At 34.2% G+C, this 14713-nt stretch overlaps 1 protein-coding gene across 4 annotated transcripts in view; it reads right to left on the bottom strand.

Moving 5' to 3' along the window:
- Positions 1 to 14713, bottom strand: part of STRN3 (striatin 3) — a 104456-nt gene that overhangs the window by 33223 nt on the left and 56520 nt on the right. For all 4 annotated transcript variants that reach the window (XM_036093121.2, XM_036093120.2, XM_036093119.2 and 1 more), the window contains exons 5-7: positions 14149 to 14322; positions 6724 to 6853; positions 4935 to 5076 (exon numbers count right to left, since the gene is read on the bottom strand). In XM_036093121.2, the coding sequence (XP_035949014.1) occupies positions 4935 to 5076; positions 6724 to 6853; positions 14149 to 14322 (446 nt within the window). The remainder of the gene's footprint in view (positions 1 to 4934; positions 5077 to 6723; positions 6854 to 14148; positions 14323 to 14713) is intronic.

Consider the following 14713-nt stretch of genomic DNA (forward strand, 5'->3'; position numbering starts at 1 on the left):
AATACTTTAAAGGTGCAGTTTCGGTTTTGGTATTCACAACTCAAACTCTAAATGCCCATCTCATAAGTTTCTAAACAGTTAATACTAACAGTTAAATGGTGCTTCATTTCTATGAATCACAAATTTGAAGGTTATTGTTCTTTCAATGACTAATATTCAATGGACTGACATTAGAAAATTAATGTTATACAAAATAGATCACTGCATCTTTATAAAAATGTTCATAAAAATTATTCAGCCAGCATCATAAAAGCAAATGAATGAATTACATGCGAACTACTCATAAGAGTGCAAGCTGGAAAGGTCAGTGCCATTTTATTGATGAAAATATTCATGCACCTTCTGTCACACTGATTCTGCATGCACGGGATAACTATACTAATGGAGAGGCATTCTAGTCCAATATAATACATACATATAGTTCCAAAATACATTGTCTCCAATAATACATACAAAGCATTCAGAGAATCCCACCTCGGCCCCCACCCCACCCAAATAGTTCAACATCTCATTACCTTCTTCCATTGGTCTACAACTAAGATTAGCAAAAAAAAACAAAAAAACAAAACTCAAATTCCACTGAAGAATTTTTTGAGTTGATTTTTTTTAGGGTATGATAAAAGCAGTGACAAGCATGGAGAAGTGAAAACATACAGTGCTGTACATCTGCTAAAGATGAAACTTCAGCTATTTTAGCTGAATAGCAAATCTGTATTTAAAGTAAATACTTGTGCCTGGAAAAATTTTACTCTGTAGTAAACTAGAAGAAAAACAGCATTAAAAAGAAGCAGAATAAAAATAAGTCTATTAGAATTACTTTAAGTATTAAGGGTTTTCCCTTCATTTGTTTAGTTTTAAAACAGCCATGTTATTAGAAAGTTTAACATTCTGTTACAGAGTAACAACTATGAGTTTATGTAACCATTTTACTAAATAAAAATTATACCAAAACACATAGGCTAAGTCCATCAACAGGACTGACAGAATAGTGAGATTTTAGGGAAAACATACTTGCTAAATTTTTGGTAACTCATTATATTCCAGATCACAAGTCTTGTAAAACTGCCGAGGCCTCACTGACTTAATCCATAGAGTGGACATAAAAAAGCAGTTTTTCCCCCTTATAGATTGCTATATGTAGTAAATATAAGAAATTCTCATATTTGAATGGCATGTAGAAATTCTACTACTTACTGTACCTTGAGCCTTTCCTACTATAATTGTTATCACTTTCTCCCCTATGGATATACCTATGATCTTAGGCAGTCATTATGTAAAAAGCTAAATTCAAAGCTTTAAGTTAATTTGCCAACTTGAATTACTTAAAACTAGGCTGCTAAAGATTGAAACTTACACATGAGATTATCTGTCAAATCTGCAAATTGTAGTACTGTTTGTAATATTGTAGTAATACTGATTTAAAGAGAAAATTCACTTTTTGTGTACTCTAATCATGAAGTTTACTGAAAACTGTGCTGTATCAGAAATTATTCTGTGAACTCACTGGATACTCCCCCCAAAAAAGTAATCTAAAGAACTAATCATTTGCATTCATCTTAATAAAACTAGCAGTTTTTAAAAGTGACCACTTAAAGTAAGCCAAATTGACACATTTTTAAACCTACAGAAAGAAGAAAAAAAAAAAGCTTAAGTGGTATAAACTTTACACAGGTAATTCCATAGGACAGAAAATTTTAGTAAGATAGCCCAACAGTTTTTTAAAAGATCTCTGTAGAAAAAATAAAGCTGTGAGTAACTCTAATTCAAGTAGCAAAGAGTACTGGAGTGAAAAAGCAAAAGGGAACGAAAAGGGTAAGTCTTAAGGGGAAAAAAAACAAATATTACTTGCAAGATAACCTAAAGTCTAGAAAACAAAGGTTAACTCAAAGCAGTGCAAAGAACAGGTTGGTGAATGCATATGTGCACAAAAAACATCCTGAAACTTGCCTGTAATAACAGCTGATTTGATATTGCTTATAAGAAATAGTTAAGAGCAAAAGGGAAGAGGCAGCATAATCTTCTACATATTAATTCTGTTTTTTAAAAAATCTAGGGGGAAAAAATACCAAGAAATGAGGTTGAATCAGTTAGGGGAACTTTTTTGTTTAAAAGAAAACACAAATATGCACACACAAAAAAATAACCCTTAAAAACTCAAACCACAAAAACAGAATTCTACTATGGTAATTCTAACTATCAGAGCAGAGGAATTACATAAATCTACTTAATGTAGCATAAAAATGTAACTAACTTCACTTTATGCAAATATTCAGTACTTTAATTATCCAATCCATTATATTTAAATACAAACATTCTAATTACATTTGGTAGTCCTATAAATTTCCACAAATCACAGTCTCAAAGTGGAGGAGAAAATAACCAAACATGCTTAAAATGCCAAGTCTCCATGAGAGAAATAGCAAAATTAGAAATGCCTACTGTTATTTTTGATTATAAGAACTAAAAACTACCAAAATTAAACTTAGACTACCTAATGTAGATGAGAAAAGAAAAATAGGATTTAAAAGCTTCCTAAAAAGCAATGATGTTTTATAGGATAAAAGTATTCAAAATTAGAATATCTGAGATTTCTACTCTTTTTTATTTTATTACAAAATAAAAAAAAACAGATTATCCACTGTGGGTGAGTACTGGGATATGATATGTTTCATTAGGATACATTACTTATTAAAAACAAAAAAATAACAAAAAAATGTCTTTTACTCAATAATTTAAATCTCAAAAACTGCCACCTTCCCATTTGTAAGTAAATTCAAATTTAAGCAAATGAGTTAAATAAAGGTATGTTTTTATATCCCTCCTCTTTGTTTTGGAAAAACTGAATATAGCACCTGTTGAGTAGAAATGAAAAATTCAGAAATCCTTTGACAGTTTTCACTTGTTAAGGAAAGAAACTACTTGAACAATTTTGTTCTTTTCTTTCTAAAGAACTTAAAATGCTTTAAAGATGGTTCACTCTCATCTAGAAGGAAAAGACTTTCATTTACACAAAGATTCAGGTCACTCTCAAATAGTAATAGTAAAAGTGAATAATGTTTTACAGTTAGCATTCACTATTTAGGTCTGCTTTTGAAACTGCTCTAGAGCCAAAAGTCTTTGGATAGAAGTCCCAATCAACTGTACACCATATGGTATTTCATTATTAAGGAAATAATGCCATTTTATACAAATTAAATTCCTGAAATTTTTATATATTCTTTTGACTAACAGTTAAACTTCCAGCAATTTTAGGCAAAGAAAGCAGGAATGGTTATATGCCAAGATTTAGCTACAGAGATATTTGAAAATTGCTGATTATTTTCCTTAATGAAAATAATCTAAATATTCATCAGTAAAGCCCCAATTAAATAATGGAACATACTGACAATATTATGAAGCTATTAAAAATGCTGTTGCAGAAGAACAATGTATTAGGTGAAAAGTGTGGGTTATAAATTGGCACTAAGCAAAAATCTTTCATTAAATAAAGACAGATATATATATATATATATATATAAATGTTAACCATGATTCTCTTTACATAGTGGCATTATAGGTTATTTTTAATTTCTTCTTCACAGGTATGTGTGGGTTTCTAGAACTCCTAAAATACACAAGTTATAAAATAATTATATATTTATATAATTTAAATGCATTAATAGAATTACAAAATAACCCGGGGGAAAAAAACCCAGTACTTTAGAAACTACTGGGGAAAAAAATTAAGTATTTCCAATACTGAATGGGTTGCACAAAGAAGCTTAAAGAAAACTTTGATACTTTTATCGTGCCCCCTGAGCAATGCTAATTCTTAAGAAAAGTAAACTAGAATATAGCCATTTTCAAATAAGTACAAAAATGTATATTCAAAGTCTAGAAAGTAATTCTGAAGTTTTTTCCTATTTTCCACTAATGTGCCTCTTCTCTTTCCAATTAGAAGAAGAGATAAGTAAAGGTCTGAAACAATGCTTGAGAATTATAATCAATAAGAAAGCTGGTACCAAAATTCAGATTTTTAAGTACTTGAATTGTTATCAGGATAGTAAATAATTATATTACCTATTAGGTTTTGTTTCTCCTGCTATTAGCAAATTCAGTTTCAATACACAAATGAGGCATTTTTAAATAACATGTGTTCCCCATCACCAAAACAGTTTTTAAGTAGCTCGTGATAATTCCTCCTGCTAGTAACTAAGCAACTTTGGTGTTCATTTGAAATGTGCATTAAGGTACTTAGTAACCTTCTCCCATAAAGCTCTGTAAACACTGTAAACCTGCCAGATAACATGCTGGTATTAAAAGCTGACTGAATGCACAAGAGAGTGGACCTCAGCTACTATCTTAATATAATTTTTATACTTCTATTTTTTAATGGGGTTTTTAACCCTGTATAAATACAATTGTTTTCTTTTAGTTATGGCTGGATTATTAGCATTACATACCATTTCCAGAGGCTAGGCCCTTACATATGCACACTAAATATTATATGTAGTAAAGTTTAATACCTTCACTAAACCTTGTTCAATGTGAAGCTGTAATTCAGGATTAGTATAGCTTTATTACTTTCTAGCAATAAGTCAGGTAACATCATAAGGGCGTAACAAAAGAGTTAAATCTTTAAACCTAGATTCATTACCAAATTAAATAATGAGAATGTTTAAAACTATATACATGGTTTTTTTTATTTGCTAAGAGGAAAGAAATTGGATTTCTTTCAACTTTAATTCAAGATAAGTTTCAAAAATCAAAATCCACCAAAAGTCATATATTAAACAATAGTTTTGTCACCAAATCTAAACAAATTGGTGCAAAATACCCTTGCTCTTGTTCAACTGCCATCATACATTGAAATACTCACATTCCACATATAATATTCAATAGCAATACATCTTTAAAAGCTATTCTCCCACCCCCATATTTCTTTATCACCTTACCCCATTCTGTGCCATCCCCTGAACTCCGTGCTTCTCCAGCTCCTTCACCATCTTCAGCAGTCACTAAAAAATCAAATTCTTTCAGTGCTTCCTCAGTATCAGGATCATCAGTTAGGTCAGCAGCTAAACCTTCATTACCTATCTGTAAATGGAACATAAGCCAAGAATTACTTTTATCCTAGATTTTAAAGGAGTCCTTTATATGTTTTCACACATTTATCTTTATATTTGTACTCCAATTTTTAAATTACTTACATATACAAAATTTTAGATTTTCCATTTATTTCACCAATCCCAAATTATACCCTATATAAATGGTTCTTAATAGTGCCATGGGAAGATTACTGTAAGATATGATGCAAGTAATCTGGTTGTAAAAAACAGTTAAAATACTAATTAAAAAATAGTTAAGTTCTTTAATTATAATAGATTCACAATTACCCCTATTTATAGACCCTTTCACTCACTTACATTCTGATACATTGTGTTGAACTGACTTCACTCACTGAGAACTGCATATGTAATCCATAATTCACAGGGCTATATGGCATTGCTGGTAAGGATATTAACTGATCTTGGGCGCCTGGGTGGCTCAGTTGGTTAAGCGACTGCCTTCGGCCCAGGTCATGATCCCGGAGTCCTGGGATCGAGTCCCACATCAAGCTCCCGGCTCAGCGGGGAGCCTGTTTCTCCCTCTGACCCTCTCCCCTCTCATGCTGTTTCTCGTTCGCTCTCAAATAAATAAATAAATAAATAAAATCTTTAAAAAAAAAAAAAGGATATTAACTGATCCTAAGTCAATAGCTGTGATAATAATAGTACTTTGGCTCCCAAGGTAAAAAAGGGGGGGTCAAAAATCTCCATTTACCCATGTTACACACGAATATGTTGCATACATGAAATGTGACAGGAGCACTGAAAACTGCTTTAATAGCCTAGAAACTTTTCTTGAGGAACAAGAACATCCCAAGGAACCAAAATTTAACCTATGTACTTTTTTTTAGATACACGAAATACTCTATGCTACTGTGATAATTCATAAACAGATCATCTAATCTGTGTATACTCTTAAAGCTAACTCACATCACTGATAAAATTGGTAATTCAGTTTCTTAGGTTATGAGTAAAAGTAAATTTTTATTAATCCTTATCAAAAAACAAAAATGTGGACACGTACATTTATAATCCATAGTTTACTCCCTCACCCAGAGTGGGAGTATCCCTGTTTCAGCTTCACTTTATTTATCACCTGTTTACTGTACATAAAGAGACAGTCTTCAGCAGTGGTTCTTAATTGTAGCAGGAGTGGAGAAGATGGTTTTCTGTTTTTGTTTTTTTAAAGTTTCAAACAGCCAGACTAGTTCTATAAAAACAGACTCCCCCCCTTTTTTAAGATTTTATTTATTTGACAGAGAGAGACACAGCGAGAGAGGGAACACAAGCAAGGGGAGTGGGAGAGGGAGAAGCAGGCCTCCTGCCGAACAGGGAGCCCGATGCTGAGCTCGATCCCAGGACCCTGGGATCATGACCTGAGCCAAAGGCAGATGCCCAACAACCGAGCCACCCAGGTGCCCAAAACAGACCCCTTTTTGCCATTTAGTGAATGATACAGAAAATAATAATTTCTACAATACATGGGTAATAATAAGAACTGACAATATATAAAACTTTCAAGATGATTAAAAAAAAAAATCACTCCCAATGTAACTTAAGACATCTTGAAAATTTCTATTCCAAATACATGTGTATATTTATTTTAGCTAATAAAAATTAAAAATTGAGTTCCTACTTTGTGTTTATTTATCCGATGTTTATCTTTTCCTTCTGGGATGCCTTCAATCATGTCATTTTCCTCTTCTTCATCACTGTCATCAGCATTTTCTAAAAAATTGAATGTCTCAAGAACATCACCAGAGGGCCTGTCAAAGGGGAAAAAGATGAATCCAAATATTCCAATGGTTAATTCTAATATTTCTGGTTCCTATTTTAAAACAGTACTTGAAAGTAGTATAGAGATTCAAACGATAAGCTATTTATAATGTACTGCCTAAGTATTTAACCCAAGAAAATAATGTTTTGAAGATTATGTTTTCTAAAGTAAAAGTGATTGTTCTGTTAAGTTTCTCCAATGTTTATTGGCCAAAATACTTTGAGTAATTACTCTATCAAAATCTTATAGTAACAGACACTCAAATGTGGTATTATTTCTCAAAATAAAGCCATCATAAGCAAGCAAGCTAAACTTAGCATTTCTTATAGCTCTACAACCTCTTATAGAGGCCCAAATGTCTGAAGACTAAAACCTGCCCAGATTTAAAGTTATGGGATAAATCAGATATAGCTATTCCAATCCATTTCACAGATTTTCTTACCTAGAAAACAGGATTCTTAATATACTAAAGAAATATTTTCAAGTCCTTCAGAATCATTCAATAGGTAATAATGATAATCTATTTTAATCTACCTATCATTTTTTTTTTTTAAAGATTTTATTTATTTATTTGAGAGAGAGAATGAGAGAGAGCATGAGAGGGAGGAGGGTCAGAGGGAGAAGCAGACTCCCTGCCGAGCAGGGAGCCCGATGCGGGACTCGATCCAGGGACTCCAGGATCATGACCTGAGCCGAAGGCAGTCGCTTAACCAACTGAGCCACCCAGGCGCCCGTACCTATCATTTTTTAAACTGTAATCTGAATTCCTTTCTATGTACAAAAAAGGGTTTTCAAAAAGTTGTTTAAATGGCTAATAACAGGGGCCCCTGGGTGGCTCAGTCGTTAAGCGTCTGCCTTTTGCTTGGACCATGATCCCAGGGTTCTGGGATCGAGCCCCACGTCGGGCTCTCTGCTCACTGGGAAGCCTGCTTCTCCCTCTCCCACTCACCCTGCTCATGTTCCCTCTCTCGCCATCTCTCTCTCTCTCAAAATAAATAAATAAAATCTTTAAAAAATAAAAATAAAAAAATGTCTAATAACAAAGCAAAAGAACAGTGGAAATTTCAGCCCAACACAGACTTTCACATTAAAAGTCTCTGCTCTTCCATTAACTAGATGACTGAATTTGGCCAAGTCACTTAAACCTTTTAGCCACAATTTCTTTAACTAAAACTGTTTGGGTTGAACTAGATGATCTTTTGGTAACAAAAAGAATAATAATCTAAAATTTGAAGGTTTTGCCCCTCCCTGATTGTTTCTAAGGACACAATACAATTCAGACTTTTTTTTTTCTTTAAGGTGGGGAGGGAGGGGAAAAGGGAGAGGGAAAGAGAGAATCTTAAGTAGGCTCCATGCCCAGGGTAGAGCCCCCATTGCAGGGCTTGATCTCAAGACCCTGAAATCATGACTTGAGCTGAAATCGACAACAGGGGCACCTGGGTGGCTCTGTAGATTGAGCATCTGACACTGGATCAAGTCCCATGTTGGGCTCCCTGCTCACTGGGAAGACTGCTTCGCCCTCTCCCTCTGCCCCCCTACTTGTGCTTGCTCTCTCCCTTTAGTTCTCTCCTTCTCTCAAATAAATAAAATCTTTTTTTTTTTTTAAGATTTTATTTATTCATGAGAGACAGAGAGAGAGAGAGAGAGGCAGAGGGAGAGGGAGAAGCAGGCTCCCTGAGGAGCAAGGAGCCCGATGCAGTACTTGATCCCAGGACCCTGGGATCATGACCTGAGTTGAAGGCAGATGCTTAACCGACTGAGCCACCCAGGTACCCTAAATCTTAAAAAAAAAAAAAAAAAAGGAAAGAAATGTCTGTCTCTAAAGTGAAACTCATGTTTTAAGTTTTTAAAACTGTATTTTTTTTTTTTTTAAGATTTTATTTGTCAGAGAGAGAGAGAGCACGAGCAGGGGAAGCTGAGGCAGAAGAAGCAGGCTCCCCGCTGAGCAAGGGCCCGATGTGGGACTCAATCCCAGGACCCTGGGATCAGGACCCAAGCCCAAGGCAGACGCTTAACCGACTGAGTCACCCAGGAATCCCTTTAAAATTGTATTTCATCACAGCAATACATTTGCATGGCTTTAAAGGACAAATAGAACACAACCCATAAAAGAAAATGAATCAAGACTTCCCAAAATTAAAAACTTTGTTCTTCAAAAGATACTGTTAAGAGAACTTAAAGAAAAGCCTACAGATTGGGAGAGGATATTTGCAAGTCACATATTTGATGAAGACCACCTGTGTCCAGAATATATAAAGAAAGCTTAAATAACAGTCACAAAACAATAAAAAATGGGAACATTATTCAAATAGACACTGTATCAAAAGCTACACAGATGGCATAAAATGATGCTCAACATCATCAGTCTTTAGGAAAATGAAAATTAAAGCCACCACGGACTATGAAGGGTCTGAAACTTTACCCTACTTGCATGCTAACATACTGTTTCTTTTGAGATGCTTCTTTTTAGCATTCAGGATGATGGCCTTTGTATGTTTTTTTTTATTATTAATTTTATAGTGTAATTGGGAAGAATCCTTTCAATCTGGAAACATCTTTGAAAATTAACATTCTGTAAATGTATTCCAGAAAATTTCCTTTTATTACTAATTTAATTTCTTTTCAAGAGCATTTTACTTGTTCTCTCTGAACTCCTAGTCAGATGTTGGCCCTACTGAACTGATCTCTGAATTTTCCTATCTTTTCAGTCCCATTTCCTCTTTCCCCTTTTCTCTTTTCGGAGGGTGGGGGTGGGGGGGTGATTCTTCAACCTTATCCTCTAAGTTTTATGTGGAAATTATTTCTATCACACCTTTTACTAATAGCTCTTTTTTGATTTGATTGAATTTTTAGAGCTTTTTAAATTCAATTAATTAACATAATGTATTATTAGTTTCAGAGGTAGAGTTCAGTGATTCATCAGTTTATATAATACCCAGTGCTCGTTACATCCCATGCCCTCCTTAATGTCCATCACCAAATAACATCCTATTTGTTTTGTAGAGGTATTATCTTCTCTCAGTCTTTTCAGAAGAGTAATTATAGTTTTGAAAATCTGCTCCCTGTTTTCTTTTTTTTGTTTTGTTTTGTTTTGTTTTTGTGCTCCCTGTTTTCTGAGTTCCTTTTTTCTTTGCTTCCTTTATCTCCAATTTCCATATTAAAGTCTTTCCTAAAATGTTCACCTTTAAGAGTGAGGCACCAAAAAGCTAACTGTATGTATTAGATGGGTGAGGTTTTGCCAAAGCAGCTGGCTTCACTTCTGCATGATAGGACAGAGGCTCACCATTTCACTGGCAGATCCCAACTGTCAGTACCATTAAGTCTTTTCTATTTAATGTGATAAATTTCAACATTCTGCCTGGAAGGGGTAAGACCCATGCAAACATACCAGAAGCCAAATACTAGAAGAAAACAGGGGATTTCACTGCTCAGCTGGAGATTCAGATAATCCTCCTGTTTCCAGTTAAGTAGATTCTATCCTAGAGTTGCTTTACTTCTTAAGAAATCACAAATCATGGTTCAGCTTCACTGGAAAATATACCACCATAGGTGGAGGGGTGTTCAGCTTGCTACACAGGATAAAAGAAGAGATCTGAGATTCTAACTACCTCTTACATAAACTTTAAACCAATATTCTAATTATAACCCCCTCTAAATCCAATCCAGATGTATCTGATACCTCTAATTCCATAGCCTTTGGAGCTTTGCTGGCATTTTATGATTTTAATTGGCTTGTTCCTTTTCTTATTATTGCTCCTGAATGTCCTTAGATTTAAGGCATGTAATATTCCTCCACATTCTTCCCAACTTCCATAATTGTTAAACTGACCCTATCTAATGTACAGTACATCCTCTCATTTTTTCTACATATGCAGTTTTTTCGTTCTTATGTGTTAATGCATCTTAAAAAGTCTTTAACTGTAATTTTAACAGAGGTTCCAGAAGGCACACAACTAAAATGTGGTTTTATTAATCCATCATGCTTAAGAAAAAGTCTTTATGGATTTTGTAACAGTTTTTTTTTTCTTTGCCAACTATTTATTTACTATCCTCTCTCACTGTAAAAAGAAAATCAATGGAGTAAAAAAATTAAAATGTCCAGATGAGGAGAAAATAAAAGAGAAGCCAAGGGCAAGGTTGGTAAGTAAAAGGCTAAAAGTCAGTGGGGGGTGGAGAAGCATGTATGCAGGGCACAAATATGGCAAGATTCCAAACACAATAAAAAGAGAAAGGGCGCAACTACTGGAGGTTCACAGGTAAATCAAACCAATTATTAAGAAGCAGCAGAGCTTTTCCCAGTTGCAAGATCTAAGAGAATTCTGTCCTCTCATGAATCCTCATAAAGTAGATGCTTTGTGACACAACGCACTATGCATCCTCAACATCCCTGCTACAATAAACCAACAAATACAAGAATGACATTCACTCAGCAGAGTCTAATAAATATTACTCTGGTAGGGTCACATTTCAATACAGGATACACAATATTTCATCATAGCTAGCACTAACTATGTGCCAGGCATTATTCTAAATGCTTCCCTATTAATTCATTTCTTCTTCACATTAACCCTACCATCACTATTTTACAAGTGAGGCACAGGAAGGTTAAATATCTTGCCCAAAGTCATAGCTAATAAGTGGCAAAGTCACAATTTAAAATCCTCCTCAGAATTCACATTCTAAACCATTAAGCATACTGCCTCTAATAATATGATCTAAAATTTACCATTGCTCTACTGTTAAACATTAAGATTGCTTCTAACTGGGGCGCCTGCATGGCTCAGTCGGTTAAGCGTCTGCCTTCGGCTCAGGTCATGATCCCAGGGTCCTGGGATAGAGCCCCGCATCAGGCTCCCTGCTCGGTGGGAAGCCTGCTTCTTCCTCTCCCACTCCCCCTGCTTGTGTTCCCTCTCTCGCTGTGTCTCTCTCTGTCAAATAAATAAATAAAATCTAAGATAAAAAAAATAAAAAGATTGCTTCTAACTTTTTACTATTATAAATAAGAATGTGATAAACATCCTTCTGCTAAAAACCTCAACGTGTTAGATCATTTCCCTCCTTCTTAAGAGTTTTCAAAGGCCCGAATAATAGCTGAAACACACATACTTGCATTAGTGCAGATTCAGAATATGTAACTATACTCATTAAGATGGAAATCAGCCTTGATTAAGAACAACTATTACCTAAACATCTATGGACACATGAATGGATAAAAAAAATGTGGTATATACATGCAATGGAATATTACTCAGCCATAAAAAATGAAATTTTGTCATATGCTACAACACTGCTGAACCTTCATGACATTATGCTAAGTGAAATAAGGCGGTCAAAGAAGGACAAACACTACATGATTCCACTTCATGAAGTATTTAAAGCAGTCACTCATAGAAACAGAAAGTTGAACGGTGGTTGCCAGGGGCTGATAGGAAGAGGAAACAGGGAGTTGCTATTCAATAGGTATAGAGTTTCAGTCATGAAAGATGAAAAAGTTCTAGAGGTGTACTCTACAACATTGTGCTTATGGTTAACAATACTGCACAGTATACTTTAAAAACTGTTAAGAGGATAGATCTCATGTGTTTTTTAAACACAACAGAAAAGAAACCTATTAAGGTCTTAATCTTGCAAAGGCAAGAAGCTTTACAAGAAAATTAAGTCTGGTGTGGAGATTTAATTCAGATTCAGGTGTGCTAAACTGCAGTCCTCTAAATATTTATAAATTCTATGAACTACTTAGCCTGATTAGCTAACAAGCTTAAAAATGCATAGTACTTTTGCTTTTTATCTTATACCACAAAAATATTCTGTGCTTCCTGAAATCCACAGGAAAGAAAATAAGAGCTCTATCTGATGTTAAATGTTACTGAAGAGACCTTATTTCTCAGAAATAAAAACCCTAAAGCAAAGGCTTATGTTAACTTGAAATTTTTAGTACATGTTTTAAACAAAAGCATAATATCATGAAATACAGCTAAGGTATGAAATAATGCTAGTTTTTAAACTATACATATTATTCATTTCTTAAGCTCTAAAGGAACTCAATGTTAGTTTCTTTCCATTATCTTTTTCTTTCCTATGTCTTTCCAGAAAACTTGTTTTCAAGGTGACATTTAGTTGGGGGGGGGGGGGGAGTTAAAAAAAAAAAGTTCTACCTACTTATTAATACCTTGATTCATCAAGTCTGTATTAACCAAAGGTACATCTGATAGAAAACATCAAATTTTGATGAGGACATGAAGAAATTTCTGGTGGGAATGTAAAATAGTTTAGCCACTTTGGAAAAGAGTTTGGAACTTCCTCGACAAGGTAAACACAGAGTTACCACATGACTCAAAAATTCCATTCCTGGGTATAAACCCCAAAAAACTGAAAACATGTACACCAATGTTCAAAGTAGCATTAGTCTCTATTTCAAAATGTAGAACCAATCCACAAACCCAACAAATGGACAAGGAATGGATGAACAAAATGTGATATAACCATAGAACAGAATATTATTTGGCAATAAAAAGGAATGAATCACTGACACACGGATGAAGCTTAAAAAATATTATGCTAAGGTAAAGAAGCCACTCACAAAATAACCATTTATATGAAATGTTCAGAATAGGGAATCTATAGGAACATAAAGTAGATTAGTGGTTACCTAGGGTTGGTGGTGAAAGGAGTGCAGGGGAGAATGGGGAGTGTTGGCTAGTGAGAATGGGATTCTTTTTGGGGATGAGTATTTTCAAAACTAAGACTGTGATGATGGCTGAGAGACTCTGAATATCCTAAAAACAAACTACATATTTTAAATGGCAGAAATGTACAGTATGTGAATTTTATCTCAGTAAAGACATTAAATTTTAAAAAGTGTAACTGGTGGCTTTCTGAGCCCAAACATAACACAAAACCTTGTTTCTTTCATACTTGTGTGTAAGTAACCATTGCTAGTCCAGTTATAGAGTACCATTATAATTTATTGAAAATACCCTAGCAAAAATTTAAATCAGGATGTTAAAATAGCTCTGAACTACATGAAATTACTCTCAAATTGAAATTTAAATTTTGCACCTATTTCAGAACTATAGCCAATTTCCTGGTATCAAAACTTAAGATAGATCAATTTAAAAAGCACCTAAACAGAAAATTTATTTGCCCATGGTACCATGTAGGAGGGGAAGTCTTTAAATCTGAACTCTACCTGCTTTAAAAATTGTTAACAGTAGTAACAAGAAATTAAAGAGATTCACAGTACCCATTATATAAGCAATGTTAACCTATAAGTACAGGTCATACCTTTTGATTTCTTGTCCTTTTTGCTTAGGAGATTCACCTCCATTCAGGATCTGTTCTAAGTTCTTTGTTTCTACTGATCCATTTGGTTCTGAATTGGATAGTCCAAGTAATGACCTTACCCGCTGAGACCGTACATCTAATATTGTATCTGTGTAACCTACTTCCTGAAGATATCTAGAAGAGAAAATTTAAAATATTAAATCTCATATATTAATACCTGCAAACTTGTTAACTCAAAATCATATCAAGGAATTTCAGAAAAGCCCATAACCCTATAAAATATAGTCTTCCTTTGCCTCAAAACTTTCTTCTCTATAGACTAGTTCCAATTCTAAGAGAACAAGGCTAATTACTAACTGAAATTTAATTAAGAAAGCATACAGTATGGCTAACACTAATTAAGGGCCAATTATCCTGAAGCCTAAAAAGCCCAAGAACCTTAAAAAGCTTTAGGAGTTGATGATATATGTTACTTTAAAAAAAAAAAGTCCACAAAGTGGTAAAGAATGAGTAGAACTAAACCTCAGAACTGTGACATGCTAAGTTTAAACCTGGGCTCTTGGCC

This window comes from Halichoerus grypus, chromosome 8 (genome assembly GCF_964656455.1).
Source record: "Halichoerus grypus chromosome 8, mHalGry1.hap1.1, whole genome shotgun sequence".
Taxonomy (NCBI): Eukaryota; Metazoa; Chordata; class Mammalia; order Carnivora; family Phocidae; genus Halichoerus; species Halichoerus grypus.